At 49.1% G+C, this 25,907-nt stretch overlaps 1 protein-coding gene across 4 annotated transcripts in view; it reads right to left on the bottom strand.

Annotated features, from left to right (window-relative positions):
* LOC138567285 (non-structural maintenance of chromosomes element 3 homolog) overlaps nucleotides 1–25,907 on the bottom strand; it is a 192,929-nt gene that overhangs the window by 95,055 nt on the left and 71,967 nt on the right. For 3 of the 4 annotated variants that reach the window (XM_069645336.1, XM_069645335.1, XM_069645338.1), the window contains exon 2: nucleotides 5,669–5,753. In XM_069645336.1, the coding sequence (XP_069501437.1) occupies nucleotides 5,669–5,731 (63 nt within the window). In that variant the 5' untranslated portion in view covers nucleotides 5,732–5,753. Of the gene's footprint in view, nucleotides 1–5,668; nucleotides 5,754–23,515; nucleotides 23,539–25,907 lie in introns of those variants that run through there. The other variant, XM_069645337.1, reaches the window with a different exon arrangement.

The following is a 25,907-nucleotide window of genomic DNA, read 5'->3' as shown; positions in this document are numbered from 1 at the left end:
AGCCGCATCACTGTCCCCCTCTAATCCCCTACCCTCTCTCACACTCCAATCCCAAAAAAAAAAAACTAAAGAGGAAACGTACCTGGTCCCCCTCAATCTCTCAGCACTCCTCACCCCCCCTGTGGAGACCCACCACCACATTCTCCCAATCGTCTCCTTCCCCTCTGGCTTCACCCTTCCTGAAACTCCTCTCCCTCGATTTCTCATCAACTGCAACTGAAACTGAAACTCCTAACCGCCCACACCCCTCCTTCAAATCCCCCGAGCCAATCCTGATAATCCCAACCCTTGCAGCCACCCAATTCCGCCCGAATACCAGCAATTTTTCTGCTCGCCCACTATTACCATCGATCATCACCCTCCCTCCCCCTCTCCCGATTCCACTCTCTCCGCCACCACCCCCTTCCGCTCCAGCTCCGAGACCAACCTCAGCTACCGATGTGAACTGCGTCCCATTTAATGCCCGATCCGTAGCAAAAAACAGACACTGCATCTTTGACCTCCTCGCCTCAGAGAAACCAGACCTGGTTTTTATCACCGAGACCTGGTTCTCTGACGGCTTCGCACCAATCGCTAATGAAGCCATCCCCCGACTACTCCCTCATCCCACTGGACCGTCCCTCTAGAGGAGGGGGGGGGAGTAGAATTAGTCTTCAAATCTCTCTTCCACGCCTCAATCATCGACAACCAACCTTCCATTCCTTCCTACGAATCTCTCCTTGTTAAATTATCCCTCTCTCCGTCGCGCTCACACAGCTTCCTAATTATCTACAGGCCCCCTGGCTACGATAGACAATTCGCAAACAACCTCTGCGACTCCATTGCCACCCTTCAACTAAACCATCCCTACCTCACCCTTCTTGGAGACTTCAACATATGGCTCGACATGCCCACCAACCCTATGACACACTCTCTGGTTGACGGTTTAGATGCAATTAACCTCCAACCCCACATAAATGGCCCGACTCACTATAAAGGACACACTCTTGATGCCATCTTTAGCTCCAACACCATGATTCATCTAAACCCCCCCCACCCCATCATCTGATCCGATCACTTCATTCTCTCTTTCGCCATTCGCTCACCCGACCCCCTTCCCGTCCTTGAATCTGAACCTCCGAATCTACGCAAATGCTGGAAAAAATGAATAATCGTCCCGGACCTAGCCAACGCACTCCTCCAGTCTCCAGTCTCCAGCTCCAACTCACTAAACAACTAACCCCAGACACCTTTGACTCATGGCTCAACGTATCTCTGATGGGGCTCACACCCCCTTGCAAACCATGAACCTGCCGTGGCCTCTTCCCCAGATGGTTCACTCTGAGCTGAAGACCACTAAACAACTATATAAATACCTAGAACGCAAATGGTAGAAAGACAAAACCCAGGAGAGCAGAGTCACCTTGGCCCATCACCTTTACCAGTACAAGGCCGAAATCCGGAAAAGCAAAAAAAGCCCAAAACAACTCCTGAATCCTAAACTGCAAAAACCCAAGCAAAGAACTCCACAAAATCATTGCCGAATTCACCAAACCGGCTTGCACCACAACCGTCCCGACTCCCTCACAATCACTGTGCGACTCTCTCTCCCCCTCCACTTTTACACCACGGCTCTCGAAAGAACAAATACTCTAGCCACCAAACTGGCTCTCTCACATCCTCCAGGCAATACTCCCCCCCCCCCCCCTTACCAGCCAGCCCACCAGCTGCGACCACTAAGCAACCAACGTTCGAATCCTTTTGTCCAATATCACCAGAGCAATTTCTAAAACTGCTATCTGCCCGCAAACCATCTGGCTCTCCGCTGTACCCCTGCCCAGCCACAACCCTCAAAGAAATGTTTGCTTCAACCTGCGCAGGAGAACACGCAAGATCCATCATAAATGCCTCCCTTTCCTCTGGAATTTTTCCAGACGCATTCAAAACGGTTCATGTCAAACCTCTAATTAAGAAACCTTCCCTCGACCCTCTCGAGCCAAAAAAACTACCGGCCCATATCAAACACCAAGTTCCTTGCCAAACTCATTGACCGAACCACCTACTCCCAACTAAATGCCTCTGTCGAAGCCAACAATCTCCTAGACCCCACACGATCAGGTTTCAGAGCCCGTCACGGAACTGAAACCACCTTAACCTCAATTTGGGATGACCTTAAAATGACGGCAGACTCCGCGGGATGCGCCGCACTAATCCTTCTTGACCCATCGGCTTCCTTTGACACTATCAATCACTCAATCCTCCTAGATCGCCTCCACTCCCTAGGAATTCGTGGAACCGCTCTTAAATGGATAGCTTCATTCCTCAAAGATAGATACCAAATACCATTACTCTCCACCTATACCTCCCAAGCCCGACCAGTCAACACAGGAGTCCCACAAGGAGCATGCCTATCTGCCCTCCTATTCAATCTCTACTTGATCACCCTCCCACCAATAATTCGATCACACAACATCTTGTGTTACAACTACGCCGACGACACTCAACTAATTCTAAAACTTATGAACTCAAAACCCAACTTCAGACCTGACCTGGCCTCCTGCCTCCTGGACATAGAACTCTGGATGACCCAAAGCCACCTCTTGTTAAACCCCTCCAAAACGGAAATCATGGTATGTGGCAACTCCAAACTTCTTCCACACCCACTACCCTGGCCATCCACCATGGGCAACTCACCGACCCCCTCCAACTCAGTGAAAAATCTTGGATGCACCCTTGACTCTGACCCAACACTCTCGCGCCAAGTCAACAACGTCTCAAAGTCCTGCCACTACCACCTTAAAACCCTTAGGTGCATCTTTCCATATCTCTCATTTCCCAACAGACTCTCTGCGGTTCAATCAATCGTTATATCAAGACTCGACTGCGCAAACCCCCTATACCTCGAAGTCCACGCGTACCAACTGAATAAACTCCAAAGGGCTCAAAGCGCGGCAGCCAAAATGCTACTTGCACTCGGCCCAAGAGACCACATCTCCCCAGCCCTTAAGATGCTGCACTGGTTTCCAGTAGCACGAAGAGTAGCTTTCAAAACCTTATGCATCCCCCATCGAGCACTGCATAAAACCGGACCGCAATATCTTCAAGACAAGCTAAAACCCCATCACCCCCCCACGCACCTTAAGATCAAGCTCAGCTGGTCTACTAGTCATACCTAAAACAAACTCAGTCAGACTAGGCGGATCGTCATTCTCAGCCTTGGCACCCACGCTGTGGAACTCACTCCCACCCCACATCCGCCTAACTGAGGATCGTCTTTCCGCAAACTGCTGAAAACCTGGCTCTTCCCCTAAAACCAACCCGTACCAAACAAACCCAACAGACCAACAGCATCTCAATGACACCAATCCAACAAACTACCTGATGCAAGAAATGGACAGGCAATAACCCATAACATAAGCTAGAAGGACAAACAGAATTAAACGAGAAAAGTAGATCAAAGCAGTGAAATGGCTAATAAGAATAAATCATACAGAAACAGTAAAGAGATTTAAACTCCCGAAATGGACTTAATGCAAGGAGTGACCGAAGTGAATGGCGTGGATGCAATAGATAAAACTGACAAAGCCTGTAGAACAGATGAATGCGCTGTGTGGAAGAATGCATGAGTGGAAGAACAGATAACTATATAGTTCAAACGAGTGTGTAAATTGAATGAGTGAATGAGTGAATAGATCGGATGAGTGAATAGAATAGATGATCAAACTGAGCAGAGAAGTGTGTAGAATGGTTAGGTGTATAGAGCGGACGAGCGTGTAGAGCAGTTGAATCCGTAAATATCAGAGAAGCTTGTAAAATGCAGGAGAGCGTAGAACTGATGAATGTGCAGAACGGAAGAGTGTAAACCGGATTAATGTGTGGAACAGAGGAGTATGTAGAGCGGATGAGTATGCAGAGCGCAGGAGTGTGGATAGTGGATGAATACGCAAGTGTGGAGAGTGTGTAGATCGCTGGTACAGATAAATGTACAGACCTGGTGAATATATAGAGGGGGATGAGCGCGTAGAGGGGGGATGAGCGCGTAGAGGGGGGGGATGAGCGCGTAGAGGGGGGGGATGAGCGCGTAGAGGGGGGGGATGAGCGCGTAGAGGGGGGGGATGAGCGCGTAGAGGGGGGGGATGAGCGCGTAGAGGGGGGGATGAGCGCGTAGAGGGGGGATGAGCGCGTAGAGGGGGGATAAGCGCGTAGAGGGGGGATAAGCGCGTAGAGGGGGGATAAGCGTGTAGAGATGCTGAATGCATAAAGCAGACGGAATGAGTGAAGAATGTAGATGGAGTCTATATGGATAGAACAAATGATATACGTGAATGGAATTGATCACATATACGGATTGAACGGGTGCCGGATGTGAATGGAACAGGTGATGCACGTTGACGGAACAGTCGACATACGCGAATTGAACGAGTGCCGTATACTGACGGATTGGATGCCATAGGCGGATGATCGGGTGCCGTATACAGACGAAACAAGTGACGTTTATGGGTCAGACGTATAACATAGGTGGCTGGAAAGAATGAAATATGAAGATGCTACTGATGAAAATATATGGATGGAGTGCATAAAACAACTTGGAATACACTAAACGGTTCGGGGTAAATAGAGCGCATTTGACTGCGTGTGGCAGAGAGGAGTGCGTGTGGGGGAGAGGAGTGCTTGCATGAGACTGACAGGAGTGCATGCTTGGAGCTGACAGGAGTGCATGCATGGGACAGACAGGTGTGCATGCATGGAGCAGCATGGTATATAAGGCGCTATATAAATGCAAAGTAACATAACATTTGCCTTGGGAGGGTAGCTCAGGGGCAACGCTTTCGTCTTGGAAGCAAGACGGCGCAGAGCACCACAGGTTCAATCCCCGGGTCTGCACTTAGAAACATCTGGGTATTAAGCGTGTTACAAATAACCCATTACAATAGCACCAGGCTGGTGTTCAGCGATGAGGGGCACTGTGCAGTCACTATATCTTGGCTGCAGCAGTTGTCACATGTATGCAGTCACTGTCAACACTTCAGCTACATTGATAAATCTTCTAAAAATACATTTTATGCCAATTCTGGATCCTCAATTATGACGATATTTTCTTTAATACAAAGCCATAAAATGATTCCCATGGCCGGGAAGAAAGGTACTTTCTCAGAGTATTTGGGACATCACAATGCATTGCCACTTTAAAATGTAGTTTACCCTAGTGCATGCATTTTGGGGAACTTGGTTGTACCAGTTGGGCGAATAACCTTTTAGGAAACGGTATAAAATGAAGTGGTTTGGTGGCATAACACTTAACCTAGTCTCTGATCAGAATTGCTCAGTCACCTGCCTCAACAGAGCGGTCCTCAAAGCTGCTCAGAAATGAACAGGAGTGTACCAACCGAAGAGCCAGTGACTATGTTAACCCAACAGATGATTTCAAAAAGTAAAGTGCTGGGTCGGGCATAGGAGTGGCATTGCGATCATGAACGCTAGTGCACTCCTTAATGCATGAACACTCTCTGCAACAGGGACATCTTATCAGGGGGTCGGGTGAGACTAGGGATTTGGCATAGATTGGAGCAAGAGTGTATGGCTTCTCAAGTTTAGTGTGCATTTTGTATTTTTCCAATGGAGTCAGATGTATTACTTACAATTGGCTGATTAGTACTGCCTTAGTTCAGGCAGAAGGTGCTGTACGTACCTGGGAGGTGGAGGCAATGCTGTTCACGCTAGGACGCCCTCTCCCACGCCTTCGCTGCGACATGTCTCTCTGTCAGTGACCCAAGCTGAAATGAGAGGAGAGGTCAGTGGAGTGACATGCATTCTTACAAGCACAATTAAACAGTGTGTTAAAACCAACTCCAACAAACAGGGAAAAGTCCAAATGAAGCAGTCACTCAAATGTAACTGTTCACCTGCTTACACAGGCTTATGCTCGATACACATATGCAGTGCAGTCCATGTCAAATGGCAACTGCAACATGGCATTCAGCCCAGATTCTCCTAAACAGGTCTCCCAGATACCCAGACCCTCCTCCTGACCCCCCCCCCACCATGAGATACACACACACACACACACACACACGTGAGGTGCCTGGGCAGAGGGGGTTGCTTTAGGCGGCTTAGCAACATAGGGCGAGACCCAGATATGGAGGCACAGTAGTCGGGCATGAGGGAAGTGTTTCATGCATGGGGTGGTTTTACACAGCGTTACCGATCCTACTTGCCCCGAGATGGACAGGACCGAACATGGAACGAAGAAGCAAGGATTGTGTGTGCCAAGGGATGTTGCTTTATCAATTCATACATTGCTTACCACTCCCATTTATGTGCAAGCTATTTTTTCGGTGCACTGTAACACTGAGCACTCATCCCTATAGACCATGGGACGCAACGTACAAAATGCAATTTCAAAACCACTCAGTGTAAACAGAGACCAGGTGTGCCCCAAATACGGGTGCAATTCCACGATTCATTACACATAGAAATGCAGAACTGAAAATTAAGGCCCTACGGTTGCGCTTCTCTGATACAAAAATAATAATGGAGTCAAACTTATTCGATTAAAGTTCTGTAGAATTTTAATTCTTTGGAGGTTGGTGTAAAAGAAAATGAAAACACTTAACAAAAAATATAGTTAATTCACTATTGTGCTGGACAAGAGAAGAACAAAGGTTATGCAACCTGGTCAATTTATATCTAAAGGTTCAAATGTTTGCGATACTTGGGTAATCAACAGAAATGCAAACCACAAAACCCCACAAAACCCTGTAATCAAGGAGAACACCACTGACAGCGCCAAATAATTGGCGGGAAATGCCACCAAGGGCTCCATTCGGTTAATGGCGCCCTTGGTGGCTCCATTAACCGAATGGAGCCACCAGAGATAATATTATCACAACGGGGCATCAGCGAGCAATAGATTATAAAGTACATGTATGTACCCTCAGGGTTTATTAGAATAAGAAAACTGCACTAACTGGAATTATGTACAATATTCAGAGTCCTTTAGGCGCGGTGCACTTAGAATCAATGTTTCCTCAATTTGTCTATTAAAATGTAGATTGTGTACAAGTGGTTCAATAGGAACTACTTCAACTGCTCAGTTTATTATTGGTGGAGAGATGCCAGAGTACTACAATTCCCTGAACCCTTATTCCTTAAAAGTCGATTGGTTACGGCCTGGTGTGCAGCACTGCCTTTTAATGACTTGACTGTGCCTAGAGTCCTTGCATGGTGGTATTACCACGTTAAATTGATGGTACAAAGTGGCATTGTTACATGTTGGATCACTATGACACACAGATTTGAACTGGCAAGCCTTTTTCACAAATTTGAAAACCTTCATTTAGAGGTTTGATCCGTAAAGTTTTTCTTTCTGAGGGGTATAATGCCGAATGCCTGAGAGATAGTGGCACACCTCCAATGAAAGCAGTAAGCACACATACCAATACAATTATACTGATGCACAAGATGATTTATCTTAGTGTCTCAGAAGAATGACATCATTTTATATGATTTTGTTGGGGGAACCGGATAATGATAAAGTCCTGCTCAGCCACCATTGAATTCTGTAACAATTAATTTCTCATTGGAAGAGTGAGCAACGATCAGGGCTGTTATTAAACAGGAGATTAAATTAGGATTTTTTTTATTGTTTTAGTTGAATTTAATCAAACTTTCAATATTCTTACAACAACATTCATAAATTCATCTACATTTAAAATGGCAATAAACTGGGTCTTTATGCGGATGATGTCATGCTCCACCTATGGCACCCCGCCAGCCCTGAAAGTGATAGGAGTATGGACGTTACTCAGGTTTTAAGGTGAATGTGGGTAAATCTGTATCTTCCCCTATGCCTCGGACCCAGATAGGGATTTGCGGAACTAGCTACCTTAGGCCTACAAATTCAGACGGAGGGGGTGAAATATCTAGGGATAAATATAGTCAGACCAGAGGGTGACCTGAGCCGGGCAAACTACCCCCCCGCCCTCCTGTTTGATAAGATTGTTAGGGAAATGGAAGAGTGGGGTAAAGGACAGATGTCGTGGATGGGAGGGTAAACGCAATAAAAACGAATCTCCTACCTAGAGTGCTATACCTGTTCCAAATGCTCCCCATAGAGGTTCCGGACGACTATTTGAAGGAAGCCAAGAAGTGCATAATGAGATTTATATGGCAAGGCCAAAAACCCAAAATAGGATAAGAGACTAAGAGACCCTCATCCTCCCAAAGGAAAAAGGAGGCGTGGCCCTTCCCGACTTTCAGGCCTACTACAGAGCGGGCCAACTGAGGTCCTTGGCCCCTCATCTCAGAGAAGAGGAGAACAAGCAATGGGTGTATTTAGAGAACTTTCACCTGCGTCCCGTTACAGTGAAGAATGGCTATGGGTCCCATTGGATAAGCTCCCGAGAAGGATCAGAGAACACCCGTTCCTTGGGACTACATGGAAAGCGTGGGTGACTACCTGGCCATCACCATTGAGTCACATCTGGTCCCCCATAGTGAGAGGCGTGATCCCCGGGCATGAACACTATCTAGCCTGGTTTGAAGCGGGGCTCTGCAGGGTGAGTCAATTGGTGAAAGAAAACACATTCATAAGCATCCAAAAGCTCGAAGCATTAGGTATTGGTAGGTTGTCCCCACTCCTCTACCTGCGGCTGAAGGGGATAATGATGGCCGAAAAGTGGAAGCCGCTCATACTGATGTCACTCACCCCAGTAGAAAAGGTCTTGGATACACATGCAGACATGGAGGGACTCATCTCCCTCCTGTAAAAGGCACTCCTGACACCCAGGGAAGGAAGGACAAGGGGACTCAGAGCGAAACGGGAGAGGGACTTGGGTATTGGAATTGGAGAAAGCCTATGGGAGCGACTGTGCAGGAGGACATTTAAGACTTCAATCTCAGGCCAATACAAGATGCATGCCCTAAAACTGCTCCATAGGTGGCAGTATGACCCGGTGGCGCTTTTCCAGGATGTTTCCGGCGGTTGACCCCCACTGTTGGCACATGTGGTGGTCATGTTACAAGGTCCAGGCATACTGGTCGGAAGTGCTTAGTTGGATCAAGGAAGCGGGAGCGGAACCCTACCCACTGGATCCACGCCTCGTGCCATTTGGACTGGAACGAAAGGATTAGCAGTGGGACAAACTCCTGCACCTGGAACACTTCCTACTCCTGGCAGCAAGAGCCTGTCGAGCCAGAACTTGGAAAAGGGCTCTACTCCAGACGAGGAGAGATGGGTGGGAGTGGCAAGGGACATCTATTTGATGGAAAATATCGCAGCAACATTACGAGGATCAAGTACTTCAGTAGAGACAGAATGGCTCCAGCTCCTAAATACCTATAACAATTCGGAGGCCACAGATTGAAATTCAAGAGAACAATGACTCGGCCCCATTAAAAGGAGCATCAAGGGAAGCACAGTCTTCGTTTCAGGGGAATTTGTGCAACACAGACACTATAGAGTCCGGTCGGGGATGCAGCTAAAGGAGCACACTGCAACTCCAATCTGGAACTTTGCCGGGAAGGGGGGTGGGTAACTTCCTGGGAACTGCAGTTTGTATGGGAATGTCCGGGGTATGTTATCCCCCTCCCCCATTGTTTAGTCATATTGTTCCCCGTTCTATTCAAAAATAATTTAAATTTGTTTAAAAAAAATTGCAATATACATAAAATTACAAGCTACATTAGCAAAATCAATAATGAATTAATAACTCATACACATGATTATTCGCTATATCATAGATGTGATAAACAAGTTAATTTCCAAAACATCTCATCAACATATACTCTCACACTGTGAGTGTAATTCATAGATTCAGCCAGAGGCAGCGCACACGAGCAGCGCAGAGAGGTATCGTGCGCCAGCCGTGTGCGCTAAACAGCATTCTGGCGCACCGCATATTCATGGAATATTAAAGCCATTTTGAGCGCTGGCGCAGAGAACATCCCGCAGCGCCAGTTACACCCCCAACAATGCCCCTTGCGCAAGGATAAGGCATTGAAATCCCCAATGCAGTGCAAAGGGCCGCGCTAACCCTGCACCAGTTCACAGGGCCGGTACAGTGCATTTGGGGGGTGCGCGGGAAGTTTCACACGCAATAGGCCTTTGGCGAGCGGGGTACGTGTATTCTGAGGGGTGCGCAGGGAGTATCACACGCGATAGGCCTTGTGCGAGCGGGGTACGTGTATTTTGGGAGTGCGCGGGGAGTATTACACGCAAATTGTATTTGTATTTTATTTATTTGTATAGCGCACCAGGCCGAGGGGCAACCGGGCGCATCACTTAGTTACAACATAAGAAAAACAGACAGAACCAGAATTACAAAGTTTACAAGTATAATACAGAATTTACAGGTATAATAATAGCAATGAGAGGACAAGCAGATTATATATACATGTACAAATTAAGCAGAGAACCCAGAGCTAAATGTCCTGGGCGGCCAGCCAGGTTTTCGTAAGGTGTTTGAATCTCAGGAATGAGGGTTCTGCTCTAAGCTCATTAGGAAGCGTGTTCCAGAGTTTAGCTGCCAAGATAGGGAAGCTAATTCCACCTGATCTTTGGAGATTGAAATGTGGAACCTCAAGGCAGTTTAAATGAGCCATTCTGCGGGGTCTAATGGATTGTGGAAGGCAAATCGGTTGGCCAGGGAGCTTGGTTATGAAGGCATTTGTGGGTAAGAGCCAGGGTTTTCAGGGAGATACGGTGTGGGACTGAGAGCCAGCGAGTATTGCGTCTGGTGTCGGATATGTGTTGGCACCTGGGAATGTTGAGGGCAGCTCTAATCACATTGTTTTGGACAATTTGTAACTTGTTTAGGTTGCAGCAATTGGTGCCTAGGTACAGTGCATTGCAGTAATCAATTTTGGATAAAAAAAAAAAGAGTTCTAGCCAGGGTGACACAATCGGTTGCGGAGAGGAAAGGCCGACAGGCTAGAATAAGCCGCTGCGGAAGAGACTGAGTTAGTTTGTTTGGTCAGGGATAGGGTCGAGTCATTGTAGATCCCTAGGGTTTTTGTGTCCTTGGCGGTTGGGATAATATTCCCATCGATGATGAAGGACTTGAACGCAGGGTCGAGTTTGGTAAGTTTTTGTGGCGAACCAAGAATAAGAAGCTCAGTCTTTTCATCATTAAGACAGAGTCCGTGTTGAGCCATCCATGGCTGGATGACCTGGTAGATGACATTGATAGCGAGGGAGTCAGCCGTGTAGTCACCCGAGATAGGGATTAGTATCTGGGTGTCGTCAGCGTAGTTGGTGTGACACCCAGATAGTCCAAGATATCGAAGAGAGGTTTGGTTAGCACGTTATACAACGTGGGTGAAACACAAGATCCTTGTGGCACGCCACAGGAGACAGGTGCAGGTGGGGCGGCTGCTAGTGGAGAGAACACGCGCATAGATCTATTGTCTAAAAAGGAGCTACTCCAGGTTGTAGCTTTATCGGAGAAGTGTGCAGCTGATTTAAGGTGGTGGCAGAGGATTCCATGATTGACGAGATCAAAGGCCGCCGAGAGGTCCAAGAGGAGTAGGAGAGCAAGTTTGGCTTTGTCTTTTAGATCTTCAATCTGTGTTTTTAAATCAATGAGGGCAGATTCAGTGCCGTGACGTGACCAGAATCCAGATTGCCCAAGTCCCAAGAGTTTGTTAGAGTCAAGGTAATCTTGAATTTGTAGATATGCTGCACAGTCGAGGATTTTGAGTAAAAACGGGACCGTGGTGATTGGCCTGTAGTTTGTGGGTATAGTAGCGTCCAGGGTAGGTTTTTTCAATAGGGGTATGACCCACATGTCCTTCAGATTGTCAGGTACGATCCCAGAGCTAACGGAAGAGTTGATGAGCGTAGTAATGAATGGCGCTAGGTCATGAGCTGCTTCCTTGATTATAGGTGCCGGGCAGAGGTCGCCTTGGCAATTGGTCGGTTTAGGGCTGGTGATGATCTTTTCCACTTCGGAAATGGAGAGTGGAGAGAAGCTAAAAGGAGTCAGAGTCTGGGATGGGGTGGTTTAGGGTGGGGATAGGGTTGGGTTGGATTGTAGGATTGATTGATTGTTATTTTTAATTTGGAGGGTGGCAATCTTGCTGAGGAGAGCCTCTTGGATTTTGGTACACCAAGTGCTATCTTTGATGCAAGTGTCTGGTGCAGTGACAGGGGTTTCAAGTTCTTTTAGGATTCTAAACAATTCTTTGGTGTTGGATTTGGCTTGTTCGATACGTTTATTCTAAGTGTCTTTTTTAGCCTGGAATATGGCTTCCTTGTAATTAAGGGTGGCACGATTTGTTGGCTGCGGACTGGTTGCTTTTCCAATGTGATTCCGCAATTCGTTTTTCTTTGCGCAGGGTTCTGAGCTGGGGTGTGAACCAAGAGTTCAGGTGGGCTCGAGGTTTGGGTTTTCTCAGTTTGGATGGGGCGATGATATCCAAGGCTTTTTGCATAGCGAGGTTAAAAGGTGTCAACCATAGCCGTGGGGTCCCCAGTGTGGGTCCTCCCAGGTGTGCCCTCTCCCCCCTCCCCAGGCCCTGCAGGCAGCCCACACCACAGGGGGACTACCATGCACTCCAGGCCATGTCCCGCAGGCAGCCCATCCACCTTGGGCATGCCCCGCAGGTAGCCCATCCACCCTGGGCATGTCCCCCAGCCAGCCCACAAGTCACCATGCACCAGTGAGCACCGACTCATGTCCCCCTGCACCCCCACCCACCCAGCAGTGAGGGGCACCTGCCAGCAGGCCCCGACTCATGTCCCCCAACCCCCAACACGTCATCATGATCCACAATAATGGCCCTCATGGCCACCCAAACCCCACCGCACACCACCCCTGCCCAAAGAACCAACCAAGTATTATATCCACCCCACATTGAAATGCCCATTACATGAAACAACCCAAATGGCATGTATGTACATCAACACATGACACACACACACACACACACACACACGGGTGCCAGTGAATGTGAAAACCCACATTGTGACATGCATGAAACCAATGAGAGAATACCACACATTGAAGTATGAAACAAAAATGTATTCAACACAAAATGCAGTGAATCAAATGAAAACACGCAATAATGGAAATAAGAAATAAAATGCAGCATGTTCCAAAATGAAAAAAAATATGAAATCAGAATCCAAATAAATCCAAATGAAAATGTGTCCAAAGTCTCCGTCCAACAAAGCAAATCCAAAGGGAAAGAAATAAGTAAAATCCATTGCTCCATGGTGAAAAAGAAAACTAAAAAAAGACGATAAATCCACTGTTCAACAATATACAAATAACAAATCCAGGGTCCATGAGCCCAACCATTGAAATCAAACCTACCAAAAAAAAAAAAAAACGACCTAATAAAGAACTATCTACAAAAGGTGGGGCATAGTCCAAGCGCCCCAAATGAAAGAAAAACATAAATGAAACCTAAAACTAACTAACTATACAATGGCGGCGGGCAAGCCCTACGGCTCACTTGCCGATTTCCGGGGCCAGGGCATCATCGAACTCCTGTTCTATGTCCTGGAGGCGGGCCTGTTCCATGGCCCTGAGGTTTCGTAGGGATAATGCCATGTCCAACTCCAACGCCCTGCGAATTGCCTCGAGGCACTTGGCCCGCCTCAGCGCCCTGCGCATAGAGTTCTCCACACTGACCATAGTGAGCCGTGCCTCTTCCACCCGACGCCGCTCCGCATCTATGTGCTGGCCCAACCGCTGCCACACGGAAGACACTGCCAATCCAGGGTCCTCCTGCCCTCCGGCCGATGCCTGCCCCTCTGATGTTGATGGCCCCGATCCATCATTGCTCCCACCTTGAGCCTGCTGCTGCTTTGCCTGTGCCCTGGCTCTTGATGCCTGCACGTCCTCCTCCTGCTGGGGTGCAGTTGTTGGTGTGGCCACCCCTGGTGGACCTCCGACTCCCGACTGTGGCAGGGATGTGTCCTCCACCAGCCTGGCCGCTGGGTCAGAAGCAGCTCCACAGGGTACCCGGGTGATACATGGGCCAGAAGATGGCACGGAGTACGACTGGCGCATAGGGGGTTCAGGTGGGGGGGGGGGCCCGAGGAAGGTCCAGCAGACGGAGGAATCCAGTCCTGGTGACCCGTCCCAGTAGGTCGACGCGGTCAAAGAGGCATCCGAGATGACGTGCAGTGTCTTCACGAAAACACTGCAGGTCATCTCGCATGCCCCGTTGACGCAACGCCATCCCAGCCAGGACAGGCTCAACACGGTCCCGGATTGCCACATCCGCAGGGAGAGGAAGGCCAGTTGTTGTGCGCTCATCCCCTCCCTGAGAACGGGTCTGGACGTAGGCATCCCTGCTGGTGCGGGATGATGCAGTCACAGGATCGGGGACAGTATTACACACAGGCACCTCCGCGGCGGCCTGTGCTGCCTCCTGTCCCTGCCCCTGGACTGCACCATTAGCACCAGTGGAATTCCACCCTCCAGACCCAGCGTGTGTCCCTTCCACTGCCTCCTCCTCAACCAAACCCCCCACCAACTTGGATGACTCTGTGCCGTCTTCCTCCATCGTACCCTGTGGGGTCTCAGCTGCCCCTTCTGCTGCCAAGGAGTCCAGCTCGGACCTCCGCCTCTTGGACTTACCCTCGGCAGCTGCGGCCACAGACGCGGCACCAGACTCCGTACTCCCCGACGAGATGACAACCTGGGAGGGGGAGCCAGGCCTTGCGTCTCCGGCTGGCGGTAGGATCCCTGCCCCTTTGCTCCACAACACCGTCTTCGCCCTCTTCATCAGTTGACGCTGCAGACAGGGAGATATAGAACACAGGCATCAGGGCACTGTACAATGGTCTGATAAACACATGACAGTTGTACATGAGTGGCAGTGTCAAACATCAGACATGGCATCACATTCCCCAACACACATGTCATTTGAACTCACACACATGAGCACATCAACAGGAATGTTGCACCAGGCAGCACCATCCATACACAAAGAACAGCATGAGCAGCCGAAGGTGAGCCTCACCTAACATGCAACACGGGGAGTGCTGAACACGTGCACACATGCCACCAGACATGCATGCATCTGTACATCTCCACCACCTGTCGCAGTGATAAGATTGCCATACATGTCACATCTGGCAGCCTCCTACATGTCACTGTCACATGCATCCATGGTGTATCACAGTTGCACACTTGTCAAATAAACACACATGCACATGTACTTAGTGCAGATACATGCAGGTGGAACAACCATCCATGTGTGACACCACAACCATGCCACTGTACATACACAGAAATGTAAAATTGTGTGCACCCACACCTGCATTTGGCCAGCATGCTCACCAACACATACACCATCGATGCGTCTCACACATGAGAGGGCTCGCATGCGGCAGGCTCATTTCCCTGTACATACATGGCCCTACACAGACATATGTACAACCTGCACACTCCTGCTACACCTCAACATGCACAGCGTCTAACCAATACGCATGTACACTTACCGCTCGATTCAAGACGGGTCTGCCTCTCAAGGACCTGGAGGTGAAGCGCTGGGCGTATACGTTCCAGGACACTCATTTGGTTGTTGGTTAGGCGGACCCGGCACCCCTTGGCATCCGCTGCCTTCAAGAGGCGCCCGGCCTTGTTGAGGGTCCTGGACCTGAAGTCCTCCCAGCGCTTCCGGACGTGTTGAATGTCGCGGACTGTCACCCCCTCCACGTTGACGGCAGTCACGATGTCCATCCAGATCCTCTTCCGTCCTTCATTGTCGGCGCGCGAACTTCCAAAGAGGGCATCATACTGCCCCAGGACTTGCCACCAGGATACCAACTTCAATGGCACTAAAGCTGGTAGCCCTCTGCCTCTCTGGCTGGGGGTTGCCGGTGGTGCCAGATGGTGTTGTGTCCGACATGGCAACCCCAGAGGCAGGTGTGGGTGGGCAACTGGGTCCTGGGGCTGGGCTGTGGAGCGATGGTATCCCAGTCGGGAGTCTTCTGTTCTAGCAGGGATGGTTACAGCAACTGCACCCCTGCAGATGGCTGACGTGCCGGCACCAAACAGCAGGGCACATGGGCAGCAGGCAGGCGGGAGCGTGCTCGGGGCTCTGGGGGGGCAGGAAAATGGCCTTCTGGGCAGGAGCGTGGTCTTCCGTGTGTTGTTGCGTGGCCAGCTTGACATGGAGTGATTTGGCACGTGAAAAAACTGTACGTCTGCGTGTAATTCGAGGAAATGCCTTTAGCGCGTAAGCGCGTCTGTGACGTGACGCGCAAGGGCGTTTCCCTCAACACGGGTGCATGTTGATTGTACACGTCCGGGTGTCACTGCGTGCAAATGGAGGAAAGGGCCTTAGCACGTAAGTGACTTTGCACGTGTGGGATGGCTTAAAAGGTACGCGTAGGACGCCATTTTCTTGTACGTGCTTTTTGTGGAGAACGAGCGGGTGATTCTTGTCAGTTCACACGTGATAACTTCACAACGGTTCCAGTTCGTACTCCCCGTTTACTCAGACAGCGTTCAATTCTTCTTTTGGCGGGGGCGTTGCCAACGCGCACACTTACGTCTTTTTTCACGTTCTTTTTCCAGGCAGACGGTGAGTCGCGCATGTATTTTCCAACTGTGGTTGCCCCAGTGTGTTGCGTACCCATTCAGAGGTCATTGTACGCTGCGTGTATCACGCGTACGCTTATTTTTGCGTTTCTGGGTGCCACAGCATAGTGCAGGTTCATTTTTCCATGCACGTGGTCTACCAGGGTTTGAGTGCATGTTAAATATTGATTTCGGGGTGCCTGTGCGTTGCGTGACCCGTCATCTTCTCCCAAGGGTCACAGACAGCCTTGCTAAAGCACTAGGGTACGAATTCCATCTAGTACCCTATCCCTTTCACCCCAATTGCCCAGGACAATTGTTTACGGCAACTCCCATACGCACAACAACATCAGTGCCATGGTTGGGAGGTGACCAAGCAGTAAGGGAGGCAAAGGTGGCCGAGCTCAGAGGTGGGCGCGGTAGGGGATGTGGCCAGGTTGTGCAGGGTGGCCCAAGAGGCCAGTGTGTGGAGGTCCAATCAGGGACACCTATGCCCCCCTGCCCCCAATGGTTCGGGGAGATGTAGCTGACACCATCCCAGCCCTTGTTAAACCGGCCCATATTGTCAACAGAACCGGCACAGGATGACTCCCAGGCTGACTTCCGGATCACCAAGTCTAAGCCACGTGTGGCGGTGAAAGTTGCTGTCACCAGGCCATGTGGATCTGGGGCAGCAATGTCATCTGCTGCCCCAAGTAGCCAGGGTGAGGAGGCTGCAGGGGCAGCTGCAGCTCAATGCACCCCAGCTCAGAGTCTCCCAGCCGAGACAGTGTCGGTCCAAGTCCATCACACCAAGGTTGGTCCTGCCAACATCACCCAGCAGCCAATGCCTGCAGTGAGACCTTTGGTCATCGTGCCTTTGGCAACTTCCAGTGCCCAGTCCACCTGCGCTTCTGCCCCTACCAACCAGAGCGGAGTAAGCCACTCAGGGTCCGCACCACCTTCCAAGAGGAAGAAGGGTGCTCTTGCAGTACAGGCTGGGACCTCAGACATGGCTACCCACTCCAGCACGTCAAGGAAGCCTAGTTTCAATGACGCAGAACTAGATGCACTTGTGGGCTATGTGTCGGCCCATGGCCGCGAAATGGTGGTGACTGCAGGGTGCAAGACTACGACTGCTCAACATAGGGCCCACTGGCAGACCATCACGGACCGCATTAGTTCCCTTGGATTTGTGAAGCGCACAGCTGATGATTGCTCTAAGCGCTGGAATGACCTGAAACGCAGAGCAAAGAACAAGCTGGCTTCAAATCATGCCTCTACTCTGGTGACTGGTGGTGGGTCTCCAGCAGAGGAGGAACAACTCACTGAACATGAGTCTGTCGCTGGAGCCTTCATCACAGAGGATCAGATCCAAGGCGTGGGAGACCTACCAGATCTTGAAGCAATGTTCGGTGAGGCACCATGCATGTGTGTGCAATCCATGGTTGTGTTTCTTGGGTGATGTGTTCTGATTGAGTGCCAGGTGAGGCTGTCTAGTCATGACTGCTATGGGTCACCCATGTGGTCCCTCAAAACCATTCCCCGGCCCTGTGTTTCCCTTTCACAGTATCCCTCCTGACCACAGTTCACTTTTTGCACATGATTAATCCACTTGGACTTCAGCTGTCCTCTTGCCACAACATTGTTCATAGTCTTTTCCTCTTCATTCAGCCTGACTGATGAAATGATTGGCATATTTACCACATTTCTGTGGCCTACTGTCCCAAATGTGACATACTTCTGTCATAGATTACACCACACAATGGCCCACATTTCTTGACTTATTAGGGGAAAGATTTCTACAATCAGGCTGATTGAGTAATGTGCACATACACATGGCCTGCACACTATCATTTTGGGGCCCTGTTTGAATGCTGAACATGACAATTGTATCCTCTCATGTCGAAGTGACCAACCATTGATGTATCCATGTGCCTGCCATCACTGCATCAGTGAACACTGGCTTTGTTGCAGCGTGTGGCACATGTGTGTTTTCTCACTCTTATTTACATGTTTTATTTCATGATGTCCATCTCACATGGATGGGTGACAGTACTGATTTGCTACCATCTGGGTGTCCTTGTCAAAACTGCCATGGCTATGGTACGTGCCGTCTGTGTGCTGGCATGTGTCATGTATGTGGATTGTCCATGTCACTCACAGGCTAATGTTTGATGTCAGTGCTATCCAGCATGCAGCACATGTGTTGGTTTTCCATCTTGCAGTCATCAGTGTGTGCTTTTTGTCTCCCCTTCCAACTCTTTGACAGTGCATGCATGCCAGAGTTATTGTCATGTGGGACATGTGTCATTTATGTACTGGATCTCTGCCTCGTCATGCCTATGTGTGTGTGCTATGGTGCTCATGCCGGTTTCCATTTGTTATCTTTCATGTTTTTGCAGATGAGGCACTTGATGCTGTTGAGGAGGAGGAGATGGTGCAGACCAAGGAGGACACAGCCACAACCGGGCACCAGCGGAGGACGTGGGGTGGTGGTGGGTGAAAACCCATTACTCCTACAGACCATACTGTCCACGGGTGTCTCTGGGTAACCTCCGGAGACCTCTATGAATCAGGTGCTGAATCGGACATTGAGACATATGTGCCGTCGCAGGTGAGGGTTTCTGGCAGGGATGCTGTTCTGTCCAACCCACCTGCACCGGGGATAGACCCCTCAATGGAGATTTCAGTGTTGGAAAGTCCGCCTGTGGCGGTTACGGATGTAGGATCACACTCCACAATATTTGCTCCTGTTCCTATTCCTGGGCCAGCAGATTAAAGGAGGAATACAGTCCTGCAGCCTCAGGAAGTGCCAGCACAGCAAGGTGCACATCACCTTGCCCCAAAGAGGGGTGGTGCCCGCCAACGCGGTGGCCGTGCGCCACCAGGCAATACTGTGTGGGAGAACTCCATGTACAGTATAGCAGCACAACAGGGGGGGAATCGTGTGAAATGATGGTTCAGGCAATGGATAGGGTGGCCACTTCCATTTTCCCCCCCTGAAAGGCAGATGGAGCTCCAGCAGCAGGCAACAGACTCCATTTGCCACTCACACAGGGAGGACATGTTGGCATTCGACAGGAACCGACGGGCTGGACTGGAGACTCTGCGCACAGCCATATCTGTAGAGTCACAGGCCCACAGGGAAGCCCTCAGGGTAGAACACAGGTCCCTCAGAGATACTCTGGATGAACGAGGTGTCCCGGAGTACAAGGGCAGAACAGCAGCTGGAGCAGCTGACACGTACACCCTCAGCTGAGCTCCAGGCAACCCGTCAGGCGATCCGGGCATCACGCGAGGCCATGCATGCAGAAATGCCTGCTACCCGTGAGGTGCTGCATGGGGATCTCCGTACCATCATCCTGTAGAACCAAACCTTTCACAACTGCATGCTTGCTGCCATGGAGGAGCATGCCAGGGCTCTGCGTGGTCTGCCTCCCATATCACGGCCACCTTCTGATGTACCACCACAGGGTGATGACAGCGATGGCAGTTCTCCCACTGTAGCGTAGCCGTGCAGGCCATGAGCCCATGGAGATATTTTTGTTTTTACTCAACATCCATGCATGTGGGTGTTGGGGTGCACCCTGTACCTCGTCCCTCGTGGGTGGCCTCCACCCCAACCCCCACCCCCCCCCCACCCGCGTCCACACATGGCCATTTTTTTTTTTAAACCGTGTGTTGCTTTGTGTGGCTCCCGTAGGCATCCACTGTGTATTACAGCTGGGCCCATGCAGGCTTGTCCTATCTTTGGGTTAGATCAGTGGTCTTCAAACTTTTTTGCCGGGGCCCCCCTGAGCAAAGTTTGGGCAGGTCGGGACCCCCCAGAAATGCCTAATGGACAGTATATATTGCGCGCTGTCACCTACTCCCATCACAGTTGCTGGGCTCCCTCATCCCACTCCTACCCAGTCGCTGGGCTCTCCCCACTCTGCTCCCACCATTATCCCATGGTTCCCACCCATTGTGCTCCCACCATAGTCCCTGGGTTCCCTCCCATCCCGTTCCCAACACAGTCTGAGGGCCAGTGGCGGCTGGTGATTTTTTTTAAGTGGAGGGGCACAACTATTTCCCACAAAAATGCCATAGCGACCGAGCATAGTAAGGGAGCCCAAACCAATAAAGGGGGATTCAGGGGGGGGCTTCCCCCTGTGAATTATTTCTAAATAATGGGTTAAAATGTTGCATTGTTGAGCATACTTTTAACAAAAAAAATGGTTAAATAGCCAAACAGTTTGCAATTGGTGATGGGGGGCCTAGGGGGTAGGCATTGATATTTTATTTCTATCGCGCTTGAACACAAGTGTTTCAGAGCGCGACAAGGCAAGGGAGGGGAACAGAGGAGAATAAAACAGCGATCTTACTAGGCCTAGTGACATTGAGAACGCGCAAGTGCATGGGAGAGGGGGAGGGGAAAAGTGCATGGAAGCGGGGAGAAGTGGAAAGTGTGAAGCAGAGGGGAAACAGATAAATAATAAATAAATAATAAAGGCAACAAACTGGTAAATTTGCAAGTGCTACGTTTAAGGCAGCAGACAGGGTAGGTCTGATAAGTGCAGGAAGAAAGGGGGGGCTGTATGGGTACAGATACAGACCCCAGTGCAAGGGGTGACCCGGAGGCAGTGCGGGAGGGTGGCAGGGTGAGCAGGTACCTGGGCCCAGAGGGTGGCCAGGTGCACGGTGCCAAGAGAGAACAGATCAGCATGGGAGAGGGGGGAGCGAAGGCAGAGGAAAAGAGGAAGGTCTTGAGGTGCATCCGGAACCGGGGATGGTTCTCCTCAAGTTTTAGAATGGCAGGGCGGCTGTTCCAGAGCGAAGCCCCAGCCAACGACAGATCTACCCCCAGCTTGTTTCTTTGAAAAACGACTGGCCCTGAAGGAGTTGGAGGTAGAGGAGCAAAGAGCTCGAGAGGGGAGGTATTTGCGGAGGGATAGCTGAAGGTATTTTGGACCCAGGCCCCAGAAAGCCTTGTGGACAATGCAGAGGGTTTTGAATGATATATGTCCAGTAAAAAATATACCATCCCTGTCCCCTGGGCCCCACTGGTCCTAACACAATCAACATGATTATGTGTGTATGCAAGGCGCTGCACATTCATACAGCAATCACTATCATTCACATGAGCATCCATCACCATACACTCAATCATAACATAAGCATACACGCATCCATACACATGTTTAAATAAACAATGAACATAAACGTGCCTTCTGCATTGGCCAGCGTGTGGGTGCTAAAACAGCCCGCTCCAGGCTTCTCTGTCCATATGTGCGAGGAGGCGCAGGAGCTCCCCCTCGGACACACAGACATGCAGTGCCCCAGCCAGCATTTCCAATGAGCTATGCAATGCTGGTGAAGCAAAACACCCCAGCACTTGCATGGCTCAGTGAGCATGTGCGGCTGGGGAATTAAACTGAACTGTCAAAAGGGAAACAGGGTTTCCCTTTGACAGTTCAGCCAACCCACAAGCACTCCATTATCTGGAAAAAGCAGCTGAGGGAGTGCTCACTGTTTCACTGGGCTGGCTCCTTAGCTCCTCCATAATGGGCGAGAGTCCACTGAGTGGGCGCCCCCTCGCCATTATGGATGAGCCGCCAGGCTCGGACAGGCCTATAGGGCAATGCCTGTACCAAAAATGTAAAATGCTGGTGTGGGCCTGTCAAAATGGGCCACCATTTTGGCCAATGTGGACCAGTTTGATGGGTTACTGAACTATGCAGTTAGTAATTTTGACCATTGTTGCTGAATATATCACAATGTACTTACATTTTAACACAAAGCACCTCCTTGGGTACTATTGAAACAGTGGGCTTCATTACAACTCTGGCGGTAGCTGTGCCGGTAAAACCGGCACGGCTGCCACCGGAGTTGCATCCGGGTCTGGCACCCGCAAATGGGCAATTACCAGGTCATGCCGAGCTAGGCGGACCTGATAATTGCTCTTTCACGGGTGCCGGTAGATCCCAATTCCCATTTGAGCCCCATAGGGCTCAATGGTAATGGGGAGCTCGGATGCACCAGCACCATTAATAACGGTGCAGCCGACGAACTGTGCTCGCGGGTGTCCCGCACGGCCTACCAGGTCAGACCTGGTGGGCTGTCACGTACCCGCGAGCACAACTCTTACTATGGCAGTACGGTAGCAACGGTGCCAGTAGCTTACCGGCACCGTTGTTACCATACCGCCATAGTTGTAATGAGGCCCAGTCTGTGAGTAAAGGACTGAATATCCATTTACAACTGTGGGCCACTTTTTCATTGTTGCCTGAGACAGTTTCATGCTTCAGCCCGACCATGTGAGCCACCCCTGCCCATTTCTTCAAAAAAGAATAAAGAATTTTTTAAAAAACATATATCGCGCCCCACAGTTTGAATACCGCTGGGTTAGGTGTGGGGTGTCTGTCTGTCTGTCTGTCTGTCTGTCTGTCTGTCTGTCTCTCTCTCTCAAAACTGTGGGTATTGTGGTGGATTACTGTATGGTTCTACATCCCTGACCTTTTCCTTATATACATGTACCTTAACAAGCCCATCTACTTTGCAGATGCAGTTCATGTTGTATGCAGTTCACTGATACATTTGCCTTCCAGCAAAAATCTGCAGTTGGAAGGGGTCGATGTGCTACCGTAGTCAGGTTGTGACACTTGCACTACTTTTATTTTTTTATTGTAATATATTCCCACTGTTTGACCATGTACTGATGTTTTCGCATGCTGGTAAGTATTTGTTCATGTGTGTTGTTTTTGTATTCATTATTGAGAGCAAATTGTCTGTGGCCTGTTTCCATATAGGACAGTGCACTTTGTGACACTTGTGTCATGTGTTGGGCATTTTGTTGAATGTAGCCTTGAAAAGCTGTTAATAATTTTTGAAGACCCAGTTGGGTTTTTGAAATTAAAACAAGATCATCTGCATATGACAATGCCTGTATAGGTTCGCTGGTTAGTTTTGGAGAGTCAGACAACACCTTTGCAAATACATATCTAACATCATGTATAAAGTAAATTAGGATTTACCACTACAGTCGGTGGCAGGAGTGTTTTATTTATGAGGTAGTCCACATCTCCCTCCTTCTGTAGGCTCAGTCATTGCCAGAAGCCTGAAATTGGACAACCAAACTGTCAGAATAGGCAAATTGGGGCGTGATAAGTCAAGCAGAGTTTTGTTTCGTGAAATACTCTGAATAAGATTATTTTTCAGACCCTTGGTTTTAATAAACGCAAGGAATGGGTGCAGTAAATGGTGTTATCTCCGCAGGCCAGTGATTTGAGACTGAACAAAGAATACCATTAAGTTAAGGGCGACTCCTCATCTAAAAAAATAAAAATGAAAAATAAACACTTGCGTGTTGCTGCTGAGGCAGAGACCAGTAGATAAATGGACTGTGTACCTGGCTGTACTGGATTTAATTTTGAATCTACAATGATACATAACTCTTATAATTATGTATTTTGCATATATTCCTACACAGCGCAATTGCCACAAAGAAGAAGGGCGTTTTGAAAAGAAATGTCTAGATGTAACAAGAAGACTAAACTGTCCTGGGCTGCCCAAGGAAGATCCCATAACACAAGTGCCTTAAACATGGCAGCAAGACAGATTATGAATAATGGAATCTACGAAACAAAGTTCCAATTGTGTACACCATAATGAACAGAGTACTCTGAATTTGCACTGTGCAATGAATAGGAAATGATAAGCGTTGGTCCCATGGGTTTCTGTTAGCCATATGGAGAGTATTGTATAAAATATGGTGTTATTTTAAAATAAGAGCCATATGTTGGAATAACATACATCAGTATGTATTCATTTATTTCATGTGTGGGGTGTATTGTTTCTTTATATCGGATGATTGATTCTTCACGTTTTTGGTAGACAGAATAAATGTTTTATGAATAGGATCAAAAAGTCTTCGTACACGGACTGGATATGAGAGGTAGACAAAAAGGGACTACTTGGTACTTTCTGTCCAGGCTAACAGGGAATCCCCTTTTTGTAAACCCAAGGTTTGCTTTTCTTTTTCTCCAGTGCCCTCTGAAACACCAAGGTTTAGGCTAGAGAAGCTCAGATTAGATCTGAGCAAGTCTCATGAATCACCTAGGTCGTCTCCTTTGTAGGGAAGACTTACCCAACTTTGTGCCCTGAATGAATGAAATGCACTGCAGCAACAGGGTCACTTTGAGTCAGGATTTCGTGAAGTTCGGTTACAAGTTCAGGGAATAAATCAACTCCATGTTTAGGTTGACTGCAAGGGACACCAATTTAAAGCAGATGGGCATTCAAGTTGGGCTGGATCTGCATCCCAAGCGGATGCAAAAGTACCATGAGGGCCTCCATGGTCTTAGTGGAGGCTTTTGGAGCTCATACCAAAGAATGTTAAGAATCCTGTAGATACTAGGGCACATGGGCAGTCTCGGAGAGCCAAAAGGAATGGAAACTAAAATAATCATTTTAAAATCCTTTCAAGGGGAAAGAACTAAATACTGTAAGACCCATTATTGTCCTCCGTCTCCCCTGGTCCTTCTTTAGAATGGTGAAGTAGTACCGAGGAGAGACCCTTTGATGAATCCTGAGCTCTTTGCACCCCCAAAATGCAATCCACTCATCCCCCAGACGGCCTTGCAAATCCTGCAGGTTGAGTAACTTAGTTTACCTATCCGACCTAAAAGAAATGCAGTCTACCCATGGAGGCAGTGACAAAAATGTTACCAGCGCTTTCTGTGAAATGGTGCAGGTCACCATAAGCCCACTTCATGTTTGGCACACTGCTGCCACCCACACAGTAAAACGTTGACATTTACTGCAAACAAAGCTGTTTGCAGTAAATATCAAATAAACGTTTAAAACATCCCGGAATTTCACTGTACTCGCCAGCAAGATAAAGCACCATGCACATGCCACCCGACCTTCATAAAAACTACTCTATGCGAGTGGTTGAGTACATTTTGCGAGGCCTCCCATGTTTGATGAAATGTGTTGAGGGAAAGGGTGGGCGGTGGATGGGGTCGAGGGAAGTAACAGGGGATGCTGGAAACCCGCAATGCTCATTGGCTGCCACAGATAGGGCCTATGCATCAGACGCAATTAGTGTGGCAGGAAGATCTAAAGTCTTACCTGAAGAGATAGCAATCGAAGAGAAAGAAGCATTGGTTGGTTGTTGGTTTGTGTCAAGAATCCACACGGTCCAGTCTATGTTACGAGTCCGACTGGAAGCCTCTGAAAGCTCATGTCCCATAGAACATTTCTACCTCTGTGCCTGCTTCATTATCGTGGAGAGCCACTTGCCAGTACAGTGTTGAGACGTTTCTTTGATGAAGACATCATCCAAAGGATGAAGAGGTGGAAATGATTAAAGAGTAATTATATAATTGTTCTTTTATAACGCGCTTAATACCAGAGATTGGTTTC

The sequence above is a fragment of the Ambystoma mexicanum genome, chromosome 2p (genome assembly GCF_040938575.1).
Source record: "Ambystoma mexicanum isolate Mex_15411 chromosome 2p, UKY_AmexF1_1, whole genome shotgun sequence".
Lineage (NCBI taxonomy): Eukaryota > Metazoa > Chordata > Amphibia > Caudata > Ambystomatidae > Ambystoma > Ambystoma mexicanum.
This window is presented reverse-complemented; position numbering and strand designations above follow the sequence as displayed.